The 27,385-nt window shown below is 45.8% G+C and overlaps 1 protein-coding gene across 4 annotated transcripts in view; it reads right to left on the bottom strand.

Moving 5' to 3' along the window:
- Nucleotides 1-21: 21 nt before the first annotated feature.
- The window catches only part of PUM2 (pumilio RNA binding family member 2), a 42,389-nt gene continuing 15,025 nt past the window's right edge, over nucleotides 22-27,385 (bottom strand). Inside the window, exons 2-22 of one of the 4 annotated variants that reach the window (XM_075269186.1) lie at nucleotides 26,414-26,732; nucleotides 25,385-25,453; nucleotides 23,378-23,483; nucleotides 20,017-20,204; nucleotides 18,313-18,485; nucleotides 17,514-17,784; nucleotides 16,236-16,338; nucleotides 14,813-14,935; nucleotides 13,294-13,448; nucleotides 12,481-12,610; nucleotides 12,259-12,402; nucleotides 11,507-11,800; nucleotides 10,545-10,784; nucleotides 10,101-10,368; nucleotides 9,368-9,497; nucleotides 7,559-7,687; nucleotides 7,340-7,477; nucleotides 5,493-5,618; nucleotides 3,737-3,858; nucleotides 2,934-3,126; nucleotides 22-1,963 (exon numbers count right to left, since the gene is read on the bottom strand). In XM_075269186.1, the coding sequence (XP_075125287.1) occupies nucleotides 1,832-1,963; nucleotides 2,934-3,126; nucleotides 3,737-3,858; nucleotides 5,493-5,618; nucleotides 7,340-7,477; nucleotides 7,559-7,687; nucleotides 9,368-9,497; nucleotides 10,101-10,368; nucleotides 10,545-10,784; nucleotides 11,507-11,800; nucleotides 12,259-12,402; nucleotides 12,481-12,610; nucleotides 13,294-13,448; nucleotides 14,813-14,935; nucleotides 16,236-16,338; nucleotides 17,514-17,784; nucleotides 18,313-18,485; nucleotides 20,017-20,204; nucleotides 23,378-23,483; nucleotides 25,385-25,453; nucleotides 26,414-26,719 (3,540 nt within the window). In that variant the 5' untranslated portion in view covers nucleotides 26,720-26,732 and the 3' untranslated portion in view covers nucleotides 22-1,831. The remainder of the gene's footprint in view (nucleotides 1,964-2,933; nucleotides 3,127-3,736; nucleotides 3,859-5,492; nucleotides 5,619-7,339; nucleotides 7,478-7,558; nucleotides 7,688-9,367; nucleotides 9,498-10,100; nucleotides 10,369-10,544; nucleotides 10,785-11,506; nucleotides 11,801-12,258; nucleotides 12,403-12,480; nucleotides 12,611-13,293; nucleotides 13,449-14,812; nucleotides 14,936-16,235; nucleotides 16,339-17,513; nucleotides 17,785-18,312; nucleotides 18,486-20,016; nucleotides 20,205-23,377; nucleotides 23,484-25,384; nucleotides 25,454-26,413; nucleotides 26,733-27,385) is intronic. The other 3 variants (XM_075269187.1, XM_075269188.1, XM_075269190.1) reach the window with 3 other exon arrangements.

Here is a 27,385-nt window from a genome sequence, read left to right as displayed (position 1 = left end):
CTAAATTAACAAAAAAAAAAAAAAAACCACACCATTGTGTACATAAAAAAAAAAAATATACATATATATCTACCACTGCAGAGCTAAGCAATGATTAATAGTCAGTGCTTCAGTAGGTGCTAAACAGAGAGGGGGGACAAAATGGAGTCGTCATCTTCTCCGACGTCGTCTACGTATTTTATAGGGGTGGATTACGAGGCTCTGGTTGGGATGGGAGGTTGCGATGAACGAGGGAATGAATCGAGGCCTCTGTTGAATGCAAAATTTAATCTATTTATTAGTTTTTTTGCACCCCATCCCTTGTTTGAGTGAATGCAAGGGAAAAGAAAGCGTTAATAGGCCTTAATAGATACGGCCACGGATGGTGCAAACAAAACTAACTGAAATATTCGGTGGTGTATAGGGAGACGGCCCCTGTGGGTAGGCAGGGTATAGGCCGCCACCCATACTCTGGGGCAAATTAAGGGGGAGAGAAAAGAAACAACCTCATAGCTGTTGTGTATCCACACACAAGTCTTTCCAACAGGCAGTAAAGTGAGTGACCTAGAGCAATACTTGTACGCTGGACCTGAATGCCTACATTACTCATGGCAGCGATCGTCCATTGTGACCTGACAGCGGTGGACTACCACCATGTCCTTGTAAGTTGTAATATGGTTGTAAAGCAACCCAAAGAGTTTGTACCTTTGGCCTATCCATGTATCTGATCGGTGGGGGCCAACAGGCCGCCCAGACATGGATGTAGACACCGGCACGGAGCTGGAAGCAGAGGGCTACGGTCGATGAATAGTGACCAGTATCCAATATGGCAGCTCAGCTCCTACCGATCAGATATTGCTGCAATCCCATGATCACTGATACGACCTGTTAATACTCCTTACTAATAAGATAAGTCTGGAGCCGCTTTGTACAACGGATATCTGGCTCTTACCATTCTCTGTCATTGGGGTGTGTCCCTGACGCCGTCCAATCAGTGTGAATGTGGAGAGACACGCCCTATTGACAAATGGGATGGTAATGTAAGGGGAATATAAGTATTAGCCACTGTTTGTGTAGGTGACTTGGAAGGGTTACTCCCATCTCAGACATCAATGATAAATGTGGGTCCCTCCTATCACGAGTATGGGGGTCTCCCAACCCACAGCTGAGAACACAGAGATGGCTCTCCATCCTTTACATGTTAGTTCTGAAAACCAATAAATAATCCTGCTTGGCTTTTTTCAGCACTCCCATAGAAGTCAATGGAGAGCGGTCACCTTCTGTATTCACAGCAGTCACAAAGCCCTTCTCAAGGATCTGGACATGGAACTTGCATTTCTCCCGTGAATAAGATGAGACTACGCCTTTAAGCTCCGGTTCTCTATGTGCCTACCTGCCTGTGGAAAGATACTTGAAAAGTAGTTCAAAGAGGGCAAAAGAAGGAAAAAAAGAAATAATAAAGGATATTATGTCACAAAATAAGATTAGAACTCTATTTACAGATCATTACTCCTCCGAGCTGATGGGAGACTGACCCGACCGGCAAACCAGCATTATTAAAATACTGTACTTTCCCTTTAAAAACTACCACTTTTTACAGGAACTTTACAAGGTAAAAATTTACAAAATATGTGACAGCTTGATACAATTACATCATTTACAGGCTCTGGATTTGTACTAGTATGGCGGCTGGGTAAGTCTCCCACGGCGGCTGGAGGGAAGCCCCAAATGTACAGAAAGAGGGATTAATAAATAGTGTGGTACACGTCGGCTGAGGGGAGAGGAGGGTGGGAAGGTTCCTAGTTCATGATGGGTGTAGGGTGAGGACTGTCTTCTCGATGTCTGGCCAGCTCTAGAGCATGCCGTTCGACGGTCCAACCAATGGCCCCAGGTCGCTGCTCGTCTTCATGTAGTACTTCTCCAGCTTGGCTAGTATGTGTTTCCCATAGGTGTATTTACGCAATGTTGTGATGTGTGGTCGGATCTGGCAGGAGAAGAACAACAACAAATGGTTAATTGGAGCGATTCCGAGAACAGACACTAGTAAGCACTAAAATTTTTCTCAAGATGGCCACCTAAGCCAGAGGTGATACATTGCAGAAAAGCTCTAGAAAGGAGAAGTATCAGGGCTTACTTTAGATTTAGATTCTTTGGAAGAGACTTCGGGCCTTGGCACAAAAAAATGCAGCAAAATCAGGTTTTACACAAAGTTATCAGGTCATTCATAACAAAATGGTGGGCTCAGACACCTGGCACCCCTACAGACAGCTGTTTTCAGTTGCCCGTCACCCCTACCATCACCTGTCCTCTGCTGCCTGCCATCCCTCCAAATCAGCTGTTCTTGGCTGACCTAGGTGTTGGGCCCTCTAATATGGATGATGTATCCTACGGATAAGTCCAAGTTTTTCAGCCTGGAAAACCCCTTAGACCCCGTTCACACGGGGAGTGTATTGGCCGCGTCACTCTCAGGCCAAAATGCGCCTGCCACGACTGTCACGGTTTCCCCCTCCGGAGTAGGCTCAAATGAATGGGCCTAGTCCGGAGGGTGTGGCCGCGAACAAAGCTTCCTTAAAGGGAACTTGTCAGGGCTATTTGGGTCACTAAACCATCCACAGGCCCTTATAGAGTGGAGGGTTAGTGTCCTCAGTAGCCCTGTCCATGCTTGCAGTTATACTTGTCCATCTCCTGTGCAGTCCCTCACTAAAGTACACAATGCGCATGCAGCTAGACCTCGGCCATGTATACATACACTGAAGCCGAGGTGTATACGTCCCCAGACTTCACCAAGCACTAGAGGTAGCCCAGTGAGACTCATCTCTAAGTATAAAGATTTGTGTTTTCACAGCGGGCACAGACAGGGTTATAATACGGCCATTTGGGCCACTAAACCCACTAGTCAACCTGAGGGTTGTAAGTGTCCCAAATAGACCTGACAGGTTCTTTAAAGTCCTTACCTTATGCATGATGATTTTGCGCTGAGCGGGCTCTGCCATGTCAATCATCTTCTGCACCACGTAGTTTGCATACTGGTCCTTCATCATGGTGTATAAGGCACTGTGAGGACCATCGTTCTGGCAGCAAACCTCATCGATCAGCAGTGCTCTCTCTGCCCGGGACGAGTGAGTGACACACTTCTCTACCACATTACTACGGAGAGATGGAGAAAGTACAGACAGGTTGTAATATGAAGCTGATCACACCACGGGGTCATATGCACAGTCACTTTAGTGAAGATTTGCTTTGCGTAAATATAATATGTGCATTGTTGCTTCTTAGCATCAAAAGAGCCAAAGCCAACTGTATAGTGGTAGGGGTTGCCCAAAATGAGACAAAAACATCTCTCCATGGGCTGTGTCTGGTTTTACATCATCATCATCAATCATCATCATCATCATCCCCAAGTCAATAGGGTCCAGTTACAATAGCAGAATCATTCCATGGTCCAAATGAGTTGCAGTTTCTGGTAACACTGCTTAGATGCTGCAGTCAACATTGACTGCAGCTTTTAAAGGGTTAAAATGTCATAGCTTGGAGTGAAAAACAAATGCAAAAGGCCAATTAGATGAGAAAGTTCTCATCTTCTCACTCCTTTTCAGAAAAAAAAACAAAAAAAAACAACCTTGCCTGCTTTCTGACTGACATGTGGAGACAAAATGGGTATCACAGATGCTCCTCTCCTAAAGGCTCTTGGCAGAATTGAGAGCTGCAGGTAACACTTTTTTTTTCTCGATAGTCTAGAAGGGAGAACAATCTTTACCTGGCAAACTTGTGCTGGCTCAAGGCTAAGACTTTTCCTCTGATTTCAGACACAATCTTGCTCTTGTCCTCGGATCGGCCGTGCTCCAGTACATGCTGGATGACATAATTCCCATACTGGTCCTGCAATATGACATATCAGACGCAGGGATTAGGATTACGTGATCAGCGGTGCCTGGACCACCATTCATAAGAAAGGTCAGTGGTCACCGAGGTACTGGGAGCCGAGAGCTATAGTCATACTCCTCATACTGGCTTAGCTAAAATTTTAGGGGTGGGTCTGACCACAAGCTTGTTGTCTGTTTCCAATGACAACCAGCTGAATTATATCATACATTTTGCATTAATCAACCTTTTATAACCAATGACTCCTTTAAAGAGGACCTTTCATGGTCCGGGGCACAGGCAGTCCTGTATACTGCTGGAAAGCCGACAGTGATCTGAATTCAGCGCACTGTCAGCTTTCCCAATCTGTGCCCCGGGTAAAGAGCTTTCGGTCCCGGTACTGTAGCTCTTTACAGTCAGAAGGGCGTTTCTGACAGTCAGTCAGCCTATAGCGCTGTACAGTGTGAGTGGGGAGGAACGCCCCCTCCCCTCCTGATAATCTGATAATACTCGTCTATGGACAAGCACTGTGAGCAGAGGGAGGGGGGCTCTCCTCCCCGCTCACACTGTACAGCACGATAGGCACTGCTGTGAAGAAGGACGTACATGACTGACTGTCAGAAACGCCCTTCTGACTGTAAAGAGCTACGGTACTGGGACCGAAAGCTCTTTACCCGGGGCACAGATCGGGAAAGCCGACAGTGCGCTGAATTCAGCAGTATATAGAACTGCCTGTGCTCCAAACCATGAAAGGTCCTCTATAAATAAAATCTCTCCATCTCAAGAGGCATGCTTCGTCCAAAAACAGCATATTGTGATTATTAATATTGTATTTATCTGCTAATAATAGCACCCCCTGGTGTTCAAAATGTATAGGTATGTACAAGTCACTCTATTGAGGCTCTGTTAGTCATGAATGCCCAGTAGAACAGAATAGACTCTGCTGTATCCTCAATGAACATGTGAAGATATCATTTAGGCTGCACATAGGCTTTCCTTCAGCTTCTCAGAGAGAAGGCCTAACGTGGGAGGCAGCGTTTCTAACAGTAACAGGTAGACAACCTGACATTAGCCCCTTATCACACACAGAAAGCCTATGCCCAACCTTATATCCCAGCTTCTTTCACTGAGGATACAGCAGAAGCTGTACTGTATTCTACAAACAGAGCCTCAATAGCAGGACGTGCACAGACTTATACACTCTGATCACTAGTGGGTGCTATTACACACACATTTCCATGCAGAAATAACAATACTTTACAAGTTACTCAAAAACCGCATATTCAGTTTACATATTGCCATGTGTATTGATGCTAAACTGTAAGGCCCGCTCTTCTGACAGTGAAGGGATATTGGTGCCGAAACGATCAGCACTGGTATCTCCAGCGCCTGGCCGCGTACCGGCAAAGATTATAGTGCGCTGAATTCAACCTACTGTCAGATCTCTAGTGCTATAGGATACCGCTGATCTCTATGGACATGAAAGGTCATCTTTAATCCTCAACTGGCCTCCATCTAAGTTTTTTTGCAGGCGAATTTTGACACAGAATCTGCCTCAAAAATCAGCCTGCAAACAGGTCTCCTATTAATTTCAATGGTAGCTGAGTAATCCTGGTGTATAACAGTCCAGGAATATGAGCAATAAGCGTTACCTGCACCAGCTGTTCTGTGCTCTGATGTAATTCCTCCAGAATCGGCATCGTCTGCTCCGCTGTACAATGCTCCAGAATACGCTGGATGACTCTACAGCCATAAGGGTGAGTGGAAAGAATGTAAACCTAAAAGAAAGTGAAAGTGAACAATGAATAACCCATCAGCAGCAGGTGTCAGTACCGACCTATAGCACATCAAAGAATGGGCGACATTCCAATACCTTAAAGGGATTCTACCATTAAAACCTCTTTTTTTTGTGGATAAGACGTTGGAATGGCCTTTAGAAAGGCTATTCGTCTCTTACCTTTAGATGTGATCGCCGCCGCGCCGTTCCTTAGAAATACCGGTTTTTACCGGTATGCAAATTAGTTTTCTCACAGTGATGGGGGCGGGCACCAGTGCTGAAAATGGGATGGGGGCGTCCCCACTGCTGCCCGAGAACACGATCCTGCGACGCCTCTATCTTCTGCTGGATCCTCCCCTTCTCTGTCATCTTCCTCCTGCGTCACCTCCGACGCCTGCGCAGTTGGCTCTGCCAGTGACACACCAGCAGAGCAGAGTACGAATGCCGGCCGGTGGCCATTTTTGGGAGGCCGCTCCTGCATTGAACTGCAAGAGCGGCCTCCCAAAAATGGCCGCCGGCCGGCATGCGCAGTCAGCTCTACTAGTATCTCACTGGCAGAGCCAACTGCACAGGCGTCGGAGGTGACGCAGGAGGAAGACGACAGAGAAGGGGAGGATCCAGCCGAAGATAGAGGCGTCGCAGGATCGTGTTCTCGAGCAGCAGTGGGGACGCCCCCATCCCATTTTCAGCGCTGGGGCCCGCCCCCATCTCTGCCAGAGAACTAATTTACATACCAGTAAAACCGGTATTTCTAAGGAACGGCGCGGTGGAGATCACATCTAAAGGCAAGAGATGAATAGCCTTTCTAAAAGCTATTCCGACGTCGTATCGACAAAAAGAAGGTTTTAATAGTAGAATCCCTTTAAAGGGCTTTTCCCATGCACATAACCATATGTAAATGTGTAGACTATTAAAATTTAAACATTTATGCAAATATAAATCGTTACATCTTTTCAAGATTTTTTTTCCAGCCACCTCAGTGGTGACAGCTTTTGTCTTGACCAGTTGCCAATGGATATGGCCATGAATGCAGAAACTTTCTATGGTCTGGGATGGGTCAGAAACCCAGTCCTGTCGTCCTTATAGCCATGTCTGATAACCTGTCCACAATAAAAGGAAATCAAGGCTGGGTTTCTGATCATAGAAACTTCCTACATTCATGGTCGTAACCACTGGCACCTGATCAAGACAAACGTCACCACCAAGATGGTTAAAGGAAAAGTTAAAATTTTTAAATATTTATATTTGCAAAAAATGTTTAACTTTTAAATTTTCTACAAATTTGAATATGGTTAAGTCCAATTGAAAATCCCTTTAATTTAAAGTCATAAAATACCCCTTTAAAAGGGATTGTATTTACTATGGAGTCCTTAAGACTAAGTGTAGAGATCCTTACCAAGAGAATTTTTTTACCCCCTTTTATCAGTATGTCTTTGGATTGTGGGAGGAGAGAACATACAAACTCCTTGCAGATGTTGTCCTTGGCAGGATTCGAACCCAGGACTCCAGTGCTGCAGAGCTAAAGTGCTAACCACTGAGCCAAGAGAATTTTTCTGTGGACTAACAGACGACCGAGCCCTTGGCGGTTTCCATCAGCCCCTTAGACAATGAACGAAGTGACACGGAACAAGCTCTGTCACCACCTCGTTGTGGCCTCACATTAAGGAGGACCTGGGAATATGGTTCTTAACTTTGGAAATGGGCAGAGATCCTATATTATACCTGTCCTTTGAAGGCATCAATGATAAACTGGAGGGCCTGCGGCTGGACACATTCAATACATTTCTGAACCACGTGGTTTCCATTCTGATCCTTCACACACTTCAGAACATGTCCGTCCAGCTCCTTCACCATCTCACTCTGGAGGAGACAGATAGAACATTATATACAGAGCACTGATCATGGGGAAAGACCAGAAACACGAGAGCGCCATCATCTTACCTGCTGATCTGGAGATATAGATTCAAGAGCCTTCTGAATAACCCGACAACCGTACATCTGTAAAGCCAGAGGAAGTACGTGTCCGCGTATACGTGTCGCCAATGCCAGCTTCTGATCCATGCTGCCAAACTGCAAAACAAATACACCGTCAAAGGACCTAGGTCACACTACAAGAGGTTTTTAGGCAAGTTACCTTTAGGCGCAGGATAGCTGTGGCAGAATTGCTGATGGCCAACTCGCTGCAATGTACAGGGCAAACGTAGAGGATAGGAATCCAGACAATGAGAAAAAAGCCGCAGACCCAAACTGTGGCCAAAGCCAGCACAAGCTTTCCAGTATTATGGATTTCTCTTTTCTTATTCAAAAAGGTGCAGATCAAAGACCCTCCGGAGAGCCAATATGGCCGACAATGGTAGATGTCAGACAGCTACTTCCCGTCTCTGAAACTTGTGTGTGAGGATGTGTGCTCATAGAGAGGTAGCTATATGCAGTCAAAACCCCTGCGTGCGACTGCCAACACACATATTTGTATAGGACCATTGTGTGTTCATTGGCATGTGGGTGGGATTTTGGACAAATGTGGTTACCGCATCTAAAAGGAAGACCTTGCAGAAATCTGGCATAAAAAGATCCATCTCCCCCCATCTCTTCAGTGGACTTGGAGTGGGAGTCAGATTAATGGTATCTATCATATAGGACATCAGTGGGGAGGTTTCCTGCTGCAGCCCACCAATTCCAAGAACCAGAGGCAAAACTTAAAGGGATCCTATCATTAAAACGACATTTTTTTCTCGATAAAACATATGAATAACCTTAAGAAAGGCTTTTCTTCTCCTACTTTTAGATGTCTTCTCCGCGCCGCTGTTTGGTAGAAATCCCGGTTTTCTTCTATATGCAAATGAGTTCTCTCACAGCACTGGGGGGCGGGCCCCAGCGCTCAAACAGCACTGGGGGTGTCCCCAATGCTGCCACAGAACTCTCCATCGCCATCTCTATCTTCGTCTGGAACAGCTTCTCCCTTTGTCTTCTTTCGGCACTGGCTTCAAACTTCAAGACATGCACAGTTGGCTCTGCAGTCAGGTCTCAGGCAGAGCCGACTGCGGAAGCCCAACTGGTGTAAGCGGCCATTTTCTTGTGGCCACTTACACAGTAAGCTGGGATAAGCGGTCACAAGAAAATGGTCGCGCCCATGTGCAGTCGGCTCTGCCCGAGGCCGGATGACAGAGCCGACTGCACATGCGTAGAAGTTTCAAGCCAGTGCTGGAAGAAAACGCGCAGAGAGGCCGTTCCAAAAGAAGATGGAGGCAGCGCTGGAGAGTTCTCTCGCAGTATTGGGGATGCCCCCAATGCTGTGAGAGAACTCATTTGCATACCAAAGAAAAACGGGATTTTTACCGAACAGCGGTGCAGAGAAGACATCTAAAGGTAGGAGAAGAATAGCCTTTCTTAAGGCTATTGCTACGTGTTAGTCAGAAAAAAAAAACAACACATTTTAATGATAGGATCCCTTTAAAGCTCCAGGGCCCCAATGCAACATCTGTACTTGGAGGTCCCAACCTACCATGTCAAACTGATTAGTGGCAAAAGAATATATGGCAAAAGAACTTTTTGGCCCAACCCCCAGAGTCCAGGGTTCAGTAGCAACAGATACTGCGGCACTCCCAATAGCTATGCCAAGGACCGCTCTACTCCATATTCTAAAAGGTGGAGGAGGACAATACGGAATTTTTTCAGTATATGAGATGAGACTGCGTACAGCCAAGACAGAGGATATACAAGAATGACAATGAATGACTGAACGTCACTAACCTCAAAAAACTTCTGAATAACGTAGTTCCCGAAGACATCGGTCATCAGCTGATAGGCGGCTTGTAGGATCTCACTGAAAACCACTTGACGTTCTGCGGGGGTGGCCCGTTCTAGCTTCTGCTGGATAAACCTGAAGAACAGAAGAACAGAAGAGAATTTATACTAAATTTACTAGAACTAAACGTCCACAGGGAACCCAACACCCTCTAACAGGAAACCATGAGGTCCTAGAGGTGAGAACGTCTTGCCGTAATTGTAACTTTTTGAAGAACCTGTGACTGCTTAATAGAAAACTGAGTGTTACTAGTTTGGGGCTATGACATTGGCAATCTGGCCTAATGCGTAACCTTGTAGGGGGCTAGTAAAGGGAATGGACAAAGTGAGGACATGCGGAAATTTTTTTTTTTTTCTTAAATCTAGATTGTGATTCCCATTCTTTTTTCCAATCAGTATTGTCTTCGTAGAATGGGAGGAAATCCACGCAAACACGGGGAGAACATACAAACTCCTTGCAGATGTTGTTCCTGGCGGGATTCGAACCCAGGACTCCAGCGCTGCAAGACTGCAGTGCTAACTACCGAGCCACCGTGTTGGCCCCATACCAAAAATTTTTGAACAGAGGATCCTCCAAACACAATTTTGCTTGGAAATACCAAGTCCGTCCCTACCGAGATGTCCAGCTGGTGTAAATGGCAGCGGGAATTCTGCCGATCACATAACTATATAATCTTACCTGGACCCATGCTGGTCTTGGGAGAACTCAACAATGTGACCAATCAGATCCCTGAGCTGCAAGTTTGGGAAGCGGTTGTTCCGGAAATCTTCCAATAATCTGCTGCGTCCGGAGGGCATTATGTCAGACCTGTTGTATCGCAGACGGGATGGCGGGAAGAGCTGGCTACTGGAACTGAAGAAACTGGATCCACTGGCAGCGCTGCGATACTTGGCCTCAGCTCCAGGGGCTGCGGAAATATATCGCCCACTGCCATTCGTCAGCCCTCCTGTACAACAAAGTATCTCCGTTAATAACGAATCATCATGATTATGTGTATATAAACTGACTACCAGGCCTATCGGGCTACATCCATACTCTGCAAAAGACGTGTCCGCATTGCATCGCCACGGACAATAAACATGACCAACACACCTAAAACAGCGCAGACCGAGTTTTCTTTACCTAAATGCAAACTGGATGATGACCCATGTGATGGAAGTGACGGTGGTGGGGTGAGCGAATGTCCGGGTGTTTGGCTAGGAAGAGGCATGCCTATTGGGCTGGGAGAGGAGGAGAATCCCAGGCTATTGTAGAAGGGTTGTCCTATGGGCGCCAGGCTGCTGCCTCCCGACCGCTTGTATAAGTCAGAACTAGCAGATAAAGAATCTCTTCTGGAGCCGCTGCCACCGGCCGAATTTCCAACTGAGGAGAAAAAAAATAAAATAAATAAAACAAAAATATTCAAGATGTCTGGAAGACAATTCATAGAAGCGAGATGTTCTGGTTCCTAATTGGTGCCCCTATTGTATAAAAATTAGCTCCTCCCTGCTGACAGGATAATGAGCTCACACACGTCCATAACAACTAGTGCTATATGTATGGGGACAAATGTATGGATGTGTACTTTTATCCACCATTGTGTGCATGGGGCGATTCGGCCTGAAGACCCTCCCTCCTGACTAGGCCCATTCATTGGGCCTAATCCGGAGCGGAGTGCACGGCTGGATACTGGTGCAGTGCATCGGCATACAGTCGCGGCTACCCAGATTTTGGTCTGGAACCTGAGGCGGAATCTGCCTCAGGTTCCGGACCAAAAAACCCAGTGTGAACTTACCCTAATATGGGCCTGCTAATATGACAAAAGGTTATTCCCCCACCCTCCACTGCTTCAGCCCATTGTGATCTACGTTTCCTGGAGTCTCCCACCACCATAGTAAATGCTCAGAGATGTCCGTCCAGTCAGTCGCTGGCCATAGCGGTGTCCGGCCTCAGTCAGATACTGGCTGATGTCTCAGGGCATTGTCTATAGTACCAGGAGACACCACGAAACTGAGCAATTTCATTGTACAGGTGTAATTCCTACACTTGATATAAATCGGTACAAAATAAAGCCGGACATAGAAGAAGAACAACCAAAAACCTACCTGATGATCCAAAACCTCCAAAGGCCGAGCCGATCGCCGCCCCCAGAGAGTTGCTGCTTCCAAACCCGAGGGATTGAGTGTTTCCCGGTTGTCCAGGCCCATGTGAGAAGAGCGAGCTGCTCTGGGAGTTGTTGGTCAGGGAGTTGTTTCCATAGAATGAGCTGGAATGGAGGTTTGCATTGGGCTGGGACTGCTGCTGCTGCGGTTGCTGTTGTTGGGGGGCCAGTGGGCGGAAGATGCCATTTGTGGCTGCAGTAAGGTTGTTGGCACCAGTGGCAGATACTGCGGCAGCTGCTGGGGGGTAAAGTTGGGGGGAGGTAAGTGAAAAATGAAACAAAATTGGCGGCTGCTCCTAATCTTTGAAGGAGGCTTTAAGGAGAGTTTCAGGCTTAACACATTGATGACCTAGTTTTAGGCGAGGTCATCAATCTTAGATCAACGGCGGTCTGACTTTTTGGACCCCCCAGAGATCACCGAATTGAAGTAACCTTGTTCATCGATCACAATGTCAGTTTGAAGCTCAGTCCCACTCAACTAAATAAGGCTTCACTGCAAACGAAACCAACCGGATTACAATGCACAGGGCTGTGTATGGTTTCCAGTAAAGAGACTGTTAAACAGCTGATTGGTGAGGGTCTGGATGTTGGATCCCCCCCCCCATGATCTTCTTAAGGATAGGTCATCAATTAATAAGTCTGGAAAGCCCCTTTAAATCTTGTCAGAAGCCACATACTACCCACATATACACATACCGGCTTGTGCAGCTGCAGGACTGATGAGGACCGGTGTGGACGCCACGAGGCGCACTTGGGCAGCGAGCCCTGCTCTTGCTCCGGGACCAACCACCAAGGCACCGCTCTGATCATAATAGGCAGTGGGAGCCAGAACTTGATAGCCTGGAAGAAAAAAATGAAGACTTTTTCAACTCTGTAATATAAGAGTCATAAAAATATCACTATATTTACTTAGCATACCTGACATGCTGGTAGCCAGACCTTGCCCGAATGCAAGAGCATTATTTGCGGCTGCAAGAGAGTCGTTCTGTTGTCCTTGTTGCCCTTGGTTGGGTGTGAGTGGACGCTGGTTTGCCGCAGCCCGCATGACCTAAAACATATTGACAGCTAGCCATCAGTACGGATATGAAGATACAGTATGAACATAATATAAAGACTTATAATCCAAGGCGAGGCGCCGGAGGGGTTAATGTCCCCAATCGGTGCAGGCACTGACTGGGGGCATTAGTGCTGGGTGTCTACTGTATGAAACAGGGAACCGGGCGGCTGCCATAGTTAAACACATGACATCTGCCATACTAGTATGGCGGATGTTGGGAAGGGGTCAATGCCCCAGATGCTGCAACTGCTATTGGCCTCTATTTTCCATGCCTAGAACTCTTCGGCCCCTTTGCTGCATAAACGCTTCATCGTCCAACCAGACACTATCATCCAGCGTCAATCACAAAACGAACAGAGGAGAACATTCAGGGCATCAGCCTAGAGTACTATACAAGAGGAGCAGTCTTCTAGACTAGGTGCTGGCCACTAAAACATGACCATCTGCAACCTACAAGACCATCATACCCCAGTATACTGCTCTAAATATCCACTATACACCATTAGTTGCAGTCTGAAGGGGTCAAAAGTGCTGACGGTCTCTCAAATTTAAGCTATTTTAGAACGTGGTCACAGTAATGGACCGAGGAAGAGACTGCGTACAGCTTGAAGCATGCATTGGGGTGAAGCTATACTTACAGCTTATTTACAGATTAAACTACATTGGGTCATTACCTGTTGCTGACCCTGGGTTGCTTGCGTCGCCGCCTGCTGGTTGTTGTTATTAGCGGCAGAGGCCGCGGCTGCAGCAGCTGCTTGCTGCTGAAACAGTCCAGCTGGATACACTCCCCAGGGTACACCATAATATTGTGGGGGTACAACCGCAGGTCCTGTAAGGCACAGATAAAAGGATGCATCAGTCCATGTCACTTAAGGAGGCATCGCTCAGCTTATCGGGGGTGGGAAGAGAATGGGCAATATTTAGGTATGGATAGCATTATGGAGGGTCAGGAAACATAGCAAGGTGAATACCAGGCAGAGCATTATGGAGAGTCCGAAGCAGAAAACATAGCAAGAGAGGGTTAAAGCACTTAATCTGTATTGTCTTGAGAAAAGAAGGGATATGACAGAAACCTTTACACGTTAAGAAGTATAGATAAGGTTCAGAAGGGAAGTGTTTGAGCAAAAAACACTGGGAGGAGGGGATCAGAAGCAACGTCAGGAAATTTCACTGAAAGTAGTTGAGGCTTGGAACAAACTTCCAGCAGATATAGTTGGGAAATCTAAGGTAAGTGAATGCAGGCAGACGACTCTGCACTAGGTTAGTGTCCGCTCCAGGTTGTTCCCGGATACCACACTGCCCCATTCATTACAGCCCACAGACATGACTGTGTATTACACCGATCAGTGTGCAGGTCAAAAGTCTAAGCTGCAACACTCAAGATAGGTCCCTATTCCTGTCCGCTTTTGCGGTCATCTGTTTGTCGCCCATGTCCAGCACACGGTTAGGGCTAGTTCACACGTAAAAACCTCCTGGCTTATTTTGGTCCTGAAAAAAACCGCTTCCTAATTAGGAAGCTTTTTTTTTTACATTGCCAGGCTTTTTTGGAGCTTTTTTTTTGTAAAAACCGCTTCCAAAAAAAGCCAGGCTGTTTTCCCCTCCCATAGAAGTGAATGGGCTTAAAAAAAAACAGCTAGCGGTTTTTTGCAAAAAACCGCGCTGAAAAAAACCTGCGCTGTTTTTGCCTCCCATTCACTTCTATTGCTTTCTTCAGGCGGAAAACGCCTGAAGAAAGGTCATGTCGCTTCTTTTTTCTGCTAGCTGAAAAATAACTAGCAGAAAAAAAAAGCTAGTGGAAAAAAAAGCTAGCGGAAAAAAAAAAGCTAGCTGTTCACATAGGGCTCCATTGTAAAGGGGCTGATTTTGAAGCGAAATCCGCTGTCAAAAAACTCCCCTTTGCCCACGTGTGAACTAGCCCTTATGTGTAATTAGCCTAACTGAGATAAACCAGTCTGCCCTAGGCTGTAATGGGGTCTCTAACATTATAGAATTTACTTATGTGAAAGAAATTGGTACCAGTGATAAAGCGTACCCCTAATAAGAAGACGCCTTTTCAGGTTTTATAACTGGAGGTGACAGATAAAATAACCAACCCATTGATTAAATTAGTCCTGGTCGCATATAAAATCTATCTACGGTATCTACTGTATCTAACTCCAAACTGGTGACTGATCCATTATGTAACAGACATACCTAACGTGGCAGCAGCAGCCAGACCGGCGGCGGTGTATGGATCTGTGCCAGGGTGAGCGGTGCTAATGATGTAAGGGTTTGGCACAAAGGCAGCCGGGGCCAGGCCTGCAGAGAACACACCTGCTGGAGGACAAAGAAACCTTTATTAAAATCAGGACACATGTAGCATAGGCAAGTAAAGGCTGGCAGCGCAGGAAACAAAGAGCGGCATCATCCTCCAGATCCATTCCTGCTCAGAACTGACATCAATGATCAGGGCCGTGTATACGCTACAGCAGTTAGCCCATGAATCATTTTCTTCCTGGAATTCCTGACCTGCGGTTATTTGCTGATTTAATGTAATTTGCAGAATCTCAGTCCTATAACATGACCCTTTTCATCATTTTTGTGGCTTGTGTCCCACGTGATGTTGATTCAAATCGGTGCGGCTGGGACCGGTGTCTGTATACGCAGACAGTATAGCCGCTTCTCGCCTCCTGTCAGTTCTTGTGCTAGGCCAGGGGTAGGGAACCTTCTAGCTGCTATGAAACTACAACTCCCAACATGCTCCATTCACTTCCCTGGGAGTTCCAAGAACAGCAGAGCAAGTATGCATGCTGGGAGTTGTAGTTTTACAACAGCTGGAGAGCCGAAAGTTCCCTGCCCCTGTGCTAGGCCATTGCTGAGGTTCGGCTCTCTTCCCTGACAGGTAGGGCAGGAAGCCATTTCTATTAGCTGCCCTGCAGCGTGAACAGAGGATCACTATGCCAGGACCTGGCTGAGGAGGAACGACTGCACATGTGTGTCCACCTACTATTAGGTGGATGTGCACAATGTTATAAACTTTGAACACTAGGTGGTGCAGTGCTATGCAAGTAAACATCAAAGCTCACTTTTTCGTGCGCAAATGGTAAACATTGAAGTTTCTGACCAACATAGATTTCTATTCAGATACGTCTTGTGCCTGCCAGGGATGTCATTGTCAGAAATGCCAGTCTTACTAAATTCCTCCATATTCTTTAGTTGTTTTTTTTTTATGGTCTATACAATGGACATAGAAATATGATGGTGGGAAAACCCCTTTAAGCTAAGATCCCACGGGCCGTAATTGCAGCTCTAAAGCGAGAGAACACATTTGCATACAGAAGAAAACCAGGATTTCTACCAAACGGTGGCGCGGAGATGACATCTAAAGGTAGGAGAAGAATAGCCTTTCTTAAGTCTATTCCTACGTGTTCGGGACAAAAAAAATACTTCATGAAAGGATCCCTTTAAATATCGATTACGATGCGTAATGTATATTAGGCTAATTGTATGGCACTGTAACCCATGTATTGTATATGTACAATAACACATATACTGTATATATCCAATAACCCATGTACTGTATATGAATACAACATACTAATGAATCCAATATTTATACAAGGCAATAGTGACCTACCGATGTGAGGCTGTTGTGCCGCCGCCAATGCATACTGTTGCTGCTGCTGTTGTTGAGCTGCATTCAATTGCTGCACCGTCAGTGCATTGGGCCTCTGGAAGAGCTGTGGGGAACAAGCAGCACTTATCAGATTAGATAAAGAAGAATACACCTTACTAAAGTAACAGTGACAGTCTTAAAAGGGCCATTTAGAATTGTAGTATAATAATATCAGATTGGTGGGTATCAGAAACGTAGGACCGTCACAGATCAGCTGCTTGAAGAGACTGCAGCATTTGTGTGAGCTCTCTGGTCTCTTCACTGACTACGGCTCCATGCACATTGTGCTATTTCACATCTGTTTAACCCCTTTCGGACCGCTCAGACTATAAACGTTCGGAAAGTGGTTGCCTTGTTCTGACAGGACGTACCAGTACGAGATCGTGCAGCTGATGATACTGGGAGCCGGCTGTAACTTCAGCCGGAGCTCCCAGAGAGAAGGCAGGGAAGGTTTATTACCTTCCCTACCTTCTCAATCGCTGTATACACAGCTATGCACGCCGCCATGATGGGGCCACCCTCTGACCCGGCAATCGCGTGATCTGCTGGGCTCAGTGTCGTACAAGATCAGCTCTGTAAGCTGTGTATACAGCATGCAGGAGGTTGTATTCCTTCTGCAACTGGGTCTAAATGTACCAGCCCCAGTTGCAGGGGAAATAAGCCTCCAATATGAGAAGAAAAAAAAAAAAAAAAGTGATCAGACATCCCCAAAGGTCTGTTATAACCTTATGGGGACACAATCTGAGAAAAAAAAAAGTGTTTTGGTTTTTTTTTTAAAAAAAAAAGTAAATAAAATAATTTTAAAAAATAAAAATAATATGCCAATAAAACACCATTATTAAAGTTATAGCCCCACCCCCGACGACACCATACAAAATAAAAATTACCATAACGGCAGGAAAAACTATTTTATAAAGTTTTTCAGTAGCACTTTGTATTTAAAAAAAAAAAAAAAAAAAGTGAAAACCAGACACAATTTCCCTCCTATTTTGTTTATATTTTCCCAGATGTAAAAAAAAATTAAAACACATTCGAAAATAAAAACATAAAAATACAGCCCTATGTGTCCCCGAAAAAAGACGCAAAAATTAATTGAATGAGACGTATGAGAAAAAAACCTAAAATGTGTCTGGTCCTGGACCACAAATTGTCCCAGTACTGAAGTGGTTAAGCAAAAAAACGAAAATCATGTCATGCTAATTTGGCAAGGCCCAGAAATGGCGCAGAATAAGCACCAACCTGCTGCTGGGTGTTGTAGTCAAACAGCCCAACGCCACCTCCTGCGGAGTCCATTTGTAGAGGGTTCCCGGGATAGTCAAACTGCAGGGAATCCAGACCAACTTGCTCTATGCCATCCAGGTTCTGTCCTTCAGGACTTGCAAACTCATCTGTCAGGGGCTTGTTGACCATAGGATTAGAAAGTTGCCCTAACCCTTCAGTCACATTTTGGTTCTGGCCAATTCTATCGGCTATTTCAGTCGGAGAAGACTGGCAGCTTCCTGGAGTGCGACTGTCACGAAAAAAAAAGTCACAAGTCAGTTCAGTATGTCCAACAATCCAAATACGAACATAAAAATATAGAAGAAAAATAGGAATGCTTAAAGGGGTTGTCTGAGATACTGAGGACCTATACATAGGATCAGATTTTTGGGCAATCAATCCAACACAATCCAATCAGCTGATTCGTCTGCAGGTATAATGTATACCTATACATAGGATCAGATTGGGGGGGGGGGGGGTTGGGGAGGGAGCCAATCAATCCAATCCAATCAGCTGATTCGTCTGCAGGTACAATGTATATAGGCTATAGCATCCAAGTGTATAGGAACAAGCTGCAATTCCCTACAGCGCTGTACACTATAGTTTTTGAACCAGGGACTGCAGTTCTGCTCCCATTCACTTGAGTTGCTTTTAGCCAGATCAGCTGATCGGTACAGGGTCTGGGTGTCAGGAGCCATTATACCTGGACAAACCCATTAAGCCAAGTTGGCACAGACTCTACACATTCACAATGAAAGGAGAAAATCTTCACTCGTACTTAAACTCTTTGCAGTCGGCATCGATCCCGTTAGGAAGTCCTCGGCCGTTTAACTTGGAGACGTCGTCGCCGTCGGCGGACATCAGATCACGTTTCTTTTCTTCCTCGAATGGAGATACTTTGCCTTTCTGCTCTGACTTCTCAGGTCCGTCTAAATCACAATCTCTAGTACCCTGTAGATAAATTGTGCCGCTCAATGTATGCTGGGAAAAATGGTCACAACCGTAGTGTAAATGGAAAGGGAATCTTTATATCTCACGAAAATCTGAACATGTGCCAATAAAGATCCGTGATGGAAACTTAAAGTGTACCTCCGATTATATACACGTGTCCAAGCGCAGCGCTTCCAAACAGAGCCCATTGATTTCAATGGGAAGCGTGCGTATATCGGCATATATACGCGCTTCCCATTAAAATCAATGGGCTCTGTTTTGAAGCGCCGCGCTCGGAAACGTGTATACGTGTCTAAATGAGCGGCGCGCTTACGCCGTGTGAAGGGGCCCTAAAAACGCTTTTCATAAATGAATGATACAGGTGAATGTAAGAAACTGTCATTTATCTTAGTAATGAAAAATGCTTTCTTCTCCACAGAAGTCTATGGAGAGGGGAGGGGGAGTAGCAGGCTGTTCATTGATTTATTGCCTCCGCGGTGTCAGAAAAGCTCCCACTCATACACAATGTAGCAGAGTTTAGAAGCAGCTGTTATTAGAGATGAGCGAGTACTATTCAAATGGCCGTTTCGAATAGCATGCACCCATAGGGATGAATGGACGCAGCTGGCACGCAGGGGGTTAAGCGGCCGGCCGCCGGCAAAGTCGGCTGCTTCCATTCATTCCTTTGGGTGCGTGCTATTCGAAACAGCCGTTTCGAATAGCACTCGCTCATCTCTATTTTTTATGTGTCTATTCGGAAGCCTCTCTCCTCTCCATAGACTTCTATGGAAAAGTAACTCAGCCTGAAAGTGGAGAAGGAAACCTATTTCTTTTCTAACATATATTAGTAGGTTTCTTCCATTCACAAAACACTTTTATAAGTGGAGGAACACATTTTATACCATTTAGTCTCTGGTCTCACTCACAAAGGGGTTGTGCCACAAATGACACTTAAAGGGTCATTACAGACACATATCCATAGGATAGTGATTAAGTGCCAGGTCACTGGGTCCCAGCAATCAGGAGAAAAGGGGGGCCCGAAAGTCCCCCTTTGACATTTGGAAGCCCCATGGAAATGCAGAACTTGATTGACATGTAGAATGCAGGGGGACTTTAGGGTTCCCATTCTCACTGACTGATGGGTGCCCCAGTATACGGACCCACAGCGATCTGACATTTATACCCTATCCTGTGTCTGTAAGAACAAAACCCCTTTTAAGTCGCTTATCACTGGGAGCCCCAGATGTCAAGGAATCAAGGACCCAAAAGTCCTCCGAAATGTGAATGCAACACTGGTGTAATAAGTGCTTCATTCACTTCTATGGGGCTGCCATGAAGAATTCAGGAGTCCCAAGAGTCAGAGCCCCAGGGATCTTCCCCTTACCCTGTGGACGTGTCATGTGAAGCACAACCCCTTTAAGGTTTATACATCATGCAGTGCCTAATGTAGGATTCAGATTAAAAATCTGCAACAGGTGCACAAGGGCCTAAATCTTGTCCTCCCATGTAAAACACCTTTTCCTGTTTTTGGATCTCTTCACAAGACACTTACGTAGGCTCCTTTCCTGAACCTCGGGTCGAGTTTATCGGCTGGAGAAGAGCTCAGGACATACTCCACCATGCTCACTCCCAGGCCGCCACTCTCTGAGCGTGGAGACAGCACCGAGTTAACATCGTGATTTCCCTGAAAGCCTTGTCCGGGTCTCCTCTGCACCATGATGGGCTGGGACATGGAATGGTCTACAAAAGCGGAAATTGTAACCCAATTACAACCAGATCTTAAAGGGATAGGAGCCGTGAGGGCATGGTCACGGGTGAGAAACAGTCTGATACGATAGGTTATCGAAGATCGATGTTATCACCTGTGCTATTGTATGCAAAGTAAATGGTCACCAGCACCAGACATTGACCTATTTTGAATTCAATTTCTATGTTAAACAAATTTTTATAGAACTTTTGGTGAGATTTTAAAAAATTCCAAAAATCTGGCAGTTCTGACTCTGGCCACCAAGCCAAAAAAATATGCTGAGACTTCCTGTTTTGTATGGGAGAATTCTTTGCAGCAGCTGCGTATACTGCTATCATGTATATATAAAAAATACTCTCAATACACAAGTTATAATAGTGAATTTCAGAGCTCATCTACTCCCCTCTCTCTGTACTGATCACAGACCAAGCCTAGAAAAATCTCCCATAGAGGTCAATAGGGAGAGCTCTGGATCGTTGTGTCTATGAACCATGGTCCTTCTTCAGGCACCAAATGTTTTAGGCTTGGTGAGAAAACTGGAGTTGCAAGATTTTTAGGATTTTTTTAAAATATAGAGAACACGAAAAATTTCAGGATTCTATCATTAAAATAACATTTTCTGTCAATCACACGTAGCAATGGCCTTAAGAAAGCCTCCTCTTCTCCTACCTTTAGAGGCCTTCTCCAGGCCGCCGTTCGGTAGAAATCCCGATTTTCTTCGGAATGCAAATGAGTTCTCTCGCAGCACTGGGGGCGGGCCCCAATGCTGCGAGAGACCTCTACAGCACCGCCTCCATCTTCTTCAGGAATGTCCTCTCTTCGCAGTCTTCTTCCGGAGCTCAGTTCAAAATTCTAGGCCTCGGGCTGAGCAGACTGCGCATGCCCGCTGGCCACAAGAAAATGGCCGCTTACACAGCTTATTGTGTAAGCGACCACAAGAAAATGGCCGCTTACACAGTGTACTGTGTAAGCGCAATTTTACTTGTGGCCATGAGCATGTGCAGTCTAGAAACCTAGAAGTTTGAACTCAGCTCCGGAAGAAGACGCGTGAAGAGGTTGTTCCTGAAAGAAGATGGAGGCGGCGCTGGAGAGTTCTCTCGCAGCATTGGGGACCGCCCCCAGTGCTGCGAGAGAACTCATTTGCATACCGACGAAGACTGAGATTTCTACCGAACGGCGGCGCGGAGAAGACATCTAAAGGTAGGAGAAGAATAACCTTTCTTAAGGCTATTGCTACATGTGAGAAAAAAATGTGATTTTAATGATAGAATCCCTTTAAGAAATGGTGGACTTGTAATTGTAAAGTGAGAGAAAATTTATAGAAAACTAGCTGGTACCCGCGACTTCGTCTGCGGTGATTGTAGCAGTGGGTATATACAGGCGCGGGTAAGGTTTTCGTACTGTGTATAAGGGATGGGATATGAAATGTAACTTTGTATCTTGTTGTTTCTGTAATTCAGACAATACATGAGACTTTTGTGTTGAAGTTACTTTGTATTAGAGCTGCTATATATACGGTGTTGTGAGAAACTTTACATAGTGACTTTGGGACAGAAGTATTTGAAGTTAACCCTTTCCCGCCGATGGCATTTTTGTGATTGTGGTTTTTAGTTTTTGACTCCCCTCCTTCTAAACCCCATAACTTTTTTATTTCTCCGCTCCCAGAGCCATATGAAGTCTTAATTTTTCTGGGACAAATTTTTCTTCATGATGCCACTATTATTTATTCTATATAATGTACTGGGAAGCAGGGAAAAAATTCAGAATGGGGTGGATTTGAAGAAAAAATGCATTTCTGCGACATTCTTACGGGCTTTGGTTTTACGGCGTTCACTGTGCAGCCAAAATGACATGTCCCCTATATTCTGTGATTCGGTACGGTTCTAGGGATACCAAATTTATATGGTTTTATTTACATTTTGACCCCTTAAAAAAATCCAAAACTATGTAAAAAAATTTTTTTTTGAAAAGTCGCCATATTCCGACACCCGTAACTTTTTTATACGTCTGTGTACGGGGATGCATAGGGCGTCTTTTTTTGCGGGGTCGGGTGTACTTTGTAGTTCTAACATTTTTGGGAAATGTTATTGCTTTGATCACTTTTTATTCAAATTTTTATCAGAATCAAAACAGTGAAAAAACGGCAGTTTGGCACTTTTGACCATTTTTCCCGCTACGGCGTTTACCGAACAGGAAAAATATTTGTATAGCTTTGTAGAGCCGGCGATTTCGGACGCGGGGATACCTAACATGTATGTGTTTCACAGTTTTTAACTACTTTTATGTGTTCTAGGGAAAGGGGGGTGATTTGAATTTTTAATCCTTTTTATTTGGTTTTATATTTTTTTTACTTTTTTTTAAACTTTTTTTTTTGCATTTATTAGACCGCCTAGGGGTATTGACATGGGTGGGCGGTGTCGCAGATTGTCAGAGCGGTGGGGGTCGGCAAACATGGCTGCTCTGGAGCGTTATAGAGCGCCTCCTGGAGTATCGTTAAGGTGAGGGGCAGAGTGGTAAAGTATATGTATATGTGATTGTGTGGGGTTAGGGGCGAGGCTGTAGAGGGCAATATGAATTTTGGGGCTTGCTATGGTCCAAAGTGTGTGAGATTGCAGAGATGGTGGTGTGAGTTTGGATTTTGTGGGGTTCCTGGCACAAACGTATGTGCGCTATTGTGACGAAAAGTAGCCTATTGCGCAATCGGGTGTATTAACTATGTTTGTGGAAAATTTCAGCCAAATCGGTCGAGCGGGTTTTGCGTGATTGAGGAACAAACATCCGAACATCCAAACTCACAAACCCACAAACTTTCACATTTATAATATTAATAGGATTTATAGAAAAATCCCAGAGTAAAAGGAAACTGAAATGTAAAGCTTGGTGACAGACTCCTGGAGAATGAAGGATTTCCAGTAACTCACATATAGATAAAGCAGCCTTCTTGGAAATCCTAAATAATCCACCCTATAGGGGTCCATATACTGTATGCTCGGCCCTACCTAGTGGCCGCTTCTGCCCCTACGTTTTAGCAATTGTTGGGGGTCTCGGCACTGGAAGCCCCACCCAACAAAACCTCTGACATGTGAAATGATTCCTGAACGGGCGCAGGACACGTACGACCACAGACATAAGAACAGGATCCATCATTAGCAATACAAGAACTTACGAGACGCTCCCCACGTGTTCTCCCGCCACTCGTCTGGAAGGAACATCCCTTTCTGTCCATCTTTGGCTGGGTCTTCGGGCTCCCAAAACTTTTTGGCTGGTAGCAGCTGTTGTTAAGAAACAAAAAGACAACATTTTGGAGCGTAAAGATGTGAAAGAGGACGGGGCAGGAATGCTGAAGGTGAACAAGCCATGAAGTGCCTAAACCGCGGCGTCAGAAAGAATCAAAGGAGGCACGCGACATAAAGAGAGTCTTATAAGATGGAGACAACAAACTTCAAAGCCCAGAGGCATTCCTTTACACAATGGGAGGGCTAGAGAATCACTCTAGATACCCTATAAGTCAATGCACGACCTACGAACATGACATGGGATATCAGTGACACCAAAATCTCCATATTGACTTATAGGGTAGTGACCTCCAATAGGTGGCACCAGAGAGTCAGTTATCTTCCGCTTGGATGGAAGCATTTGCATACTCCTTCCCAGAGAGCATTGCCTGGCGTATAAGGGTAAGTTCACACGGGGTTTTTTGATCAGGATTTTGAGGCCGTATCTGCATCAAAATCTTGACCAAAAAGACCGCTCCCATTGAAATCAATAGGGCCGGTCAGTTCTTTTTTCTGAAAGCCGAAACAAACGGAAAAAGAAGCGACATGCTCATTTGTTCAGGTGCTTGAAGACACTCCCTCCTCCTGACTAGGCCCATTCATGTGGACCTAATCCGGAGCGGAGTGCGCGACTGGATGTCGGTATACTGCAATGGCATCCAGTCACAGCTAACCGTATTTTCCGCCTCAGGTTCTGGACCAAAAAACCCCATGTGAACCTACCCCAAGACTCCCTACACCAGCTAAAGGTCTCCTTAAGAAGAAAGTAACACTAACCCCACAAAACTTTTAACACAGCAATCAATCTGTACAAGCAAAGCTGCAGTGTAAAGCATCGGGGATAGACAACACAAAATTCTTAGCCTTCGATTGGACTAAAGGTGCAACTCAGAAGTTTTTGCGCAAAAATTGCAACCTTACATGACTTTGATCCCATCAGATTTATCATCATTTACATGACTTAGGGGGCGTTCACACTACCGTCTGTGTCCGACAGGTAGTGTCCGCTCAAAATCTGGCACGGACATTAGGAGCGGAGACTAACTGTGTCCGTGACACCTGTCATTTATTCAAATGTCGGGTTTTTCTGTCCGCTTGAAAAGTCGGACATCTTTACATGCGGACAGTGAAGGAAGGGCACGGAGTGCAAAAGAACGCACCCGATCGCCATTTAAATAAATGACAAGTGTCACGGACACAGCTAGTGTCCGCTCCTAATGTCCGTGCGAGATTTTGAATGGACACTAGGAGCGGACACTACCTGTCGGACACAGACGGTAATGATTACGGAAAATGGCGGACTTGACGCATTTTTCACACTATGTACACGTATCCCATATCTGTAGTGTCTGACTGCTGGAAATGTGATTCCTGGGATCCCACCAATCACAAAAAGTGGGGGCCTCAAATTCTATAGGTGACTGGAGTGGCGGTACACATGTATGACCAGTAGAGATGAGCGAGTACTGTTCGTACAGCCGTTTCGAATAGCTCGCACCCATAAGAATGAATGGACGCAGCAAAGTCTGCGTGCCGGCCGCTTCCATTCATTCCTATGGGTGCTTGCTATTCGAAACGGCCGTTCGTCTTCTCTAATGACCACCCCTTTATTCACTTCTATAAAACGGACAATGCCATGTACTCTGCAATCTCTCAGTGCCAGAGACGTCCCAAATTCACAAAGCGTATTTGGGGATCCCCATTCTAGTGACTGGAGCAGTTTCCGCAGTGACCAGACACTTATCCCCCAAGGCCTAGGTTCCTGTGAAAACCCCTTCAATAACCGTAAAGGATGTGAAACTTTTTTGTAGAGACGGAATACATTGTATAGACAAGGTACATAGACAGTAGCCGATAATGGAGACCATATGTTATGTCTACAGGGGCGCTGCTCTTACCTCGCCCATTCCTCGAGATTCTAAAGCGAGAGCCTGGAAGTCGTGATTCATGTCATCTGCAGACCTCACCTAGGAACAAGAAACACTCTGTGACTCTATCCAGCAGACATGGCGGCCATACAAGAGTAATATCCTCAGCCAGCCCTAGATGAAGCCGGGCACAGACTGCCGCACTGGAGGCTTGTTTCAATTTAGCAGTCAGAACAAAAATAACAGGGGGCGCCATTTACAGTCAATGACGTATAGTATGACGTGTATCCCAGGGTGGGGTCGTGCATGTGCCACATGACCCCTATTTGGATCCTATTTCAATTCTCATCACCTCTATTGTGGATTCTGAGTAGTCCGCTACCCTCAACAGTCCCATAGTGATGAATGAAGTGGCAACACACGTTCATGACCTTGTACTCCACAACTATGGACAAAACTGGATCCGTGAGGTGCCAGCATCCACCTCTCACCAATCCTGCAGATTTATCTTGGTCCAGACCCTTTAAGTATTGCACCATGAAGCCTTGTCTGCATGGCGTCCTCATGCAGTCGTGGACTCAGACATCAATTCCTCTGAGACTAATATACTGATGATCGATCCTTAGTAGAGATGAGCGAGTACTATTTGAAACGGCCGTTTCGAATAGCACGCACCCATAGGAATGAATGGAAGTGGCCGGCATGCAGACTTTGCCGGCGGCCGGCCGCTTCACCCCCTGCGTGCCGGCTGTGTCCATTCATTCCTATGGGTGCGTGCTATTCAAAATGGGAGTTTCGAATAGTACTTGCTCATCGTTAGGAAAGGTCATTAACATTAGGTTAGCAGAGATCCCACCCCCTCAAGTCATCTTATTGAGTGGACACTCCACAGGTCAGTGAATAGGGTGCAATCTCTTCAGTCAGCTGATCAGCGTGGGCACAAGCTATCAGACCCTCCCCACTGATCTGATATTGACAACCTATCCTGAGGAAAAGTCATCAATATCTCAGCCCCCCCAAAAAGCAACTCGAAAAAAAATCAGGACCCCCATTACTTACGGAAGCTTCCACGCTATCCCCTGTCGGCCAGCGGTGTTTATTTGTGTAGCCGTTCACCTGTTCTCCAGCTTGCCTCTGGAAGAAATATCCCACCGTGGCATCGTCCTGAGAGCGGCCGCTCAGAGGCACCTGGGCGCCGGTAGCCCCAGGAGGAATGGCATGGGGGTTATTTCCAATGGGCCCTGATGTTGCTCCTCCAGAGGGGATCCCAACCCCCAGCGCCTCCTGCCCATTGCTTGCATGCATTATTCCTCTGGTCTCTTGCCAAGCCACTTCATTCATGCCTACGGCACATGGAACGTTCATTCCACATAGGCACCTAAAGGAGAAAGGAAAAGGGGCAAATATTAAACCAAGAGATGGGGACACAGAAGATTACATTATATGTATGGAGAATGAACAGGGTTCCCCTCTGCCCCTGCCTGACCAGAGACTTATTTCCTATATGGGGGTATTCCCAGACTAAGACATGGATGACCTATCCTTACTATCAGACTGGTGGGGTCCAATGCCCAGCACCCCATCTGAGACCAGAGTATTCAGGGGAGTGCTACTGCACAATAAGTACAGCGCTGCACAATGTAGAGTGGTTGGGCATGGTATTGCACCTCAGCCAAATAATTAGTACGCCCCCGATTCTTGCTGAAGTGTCACTGCTGGTTAAGCTTCGATCTGTGAGGGCTCAGGTTGTTGGACTCCCAACGATTATACGAGCGTCACCCATCCTAAAGACAGGACTTCGATATATAAAGCCCAAATACCCCTGAGGATAGGCCATAAATTGCTTAAAGGGATACTATTGTTGGATACCCTTTTTTCTGACTACCACGTAAGAATAACCTTAAGAAAGACTATTCTTCTCCTACCTTTAGATGTCTTCTCCGCGCTGCCGTTCAGTAGAAATTCTGTTTTTCTCCGGTATTCAAATGGTTCTCTGGCAGCACTGGGGGCGTCCCCAATGCTGCGAGAGAA

Source organism: Leptodactylus fuscus, chromosome 3, assembly GCF_031893055.1.
Source record: "Leptodactylus fuscus isolate aLepFus1 chromosome 3, aLepFus1.hap2, whole genome shotgun sequence".
In the NCBI taxonomy this organism is placed as follows: Eukaryota; Metazoa; Chordata; class Amphibia; order Anura; family Leptodactylidae; genus Leptodactylus; species Leptodactylus fuscus.
This window is presented reverse-complemented; position numbering and strand designations above follow the sequence as displayed.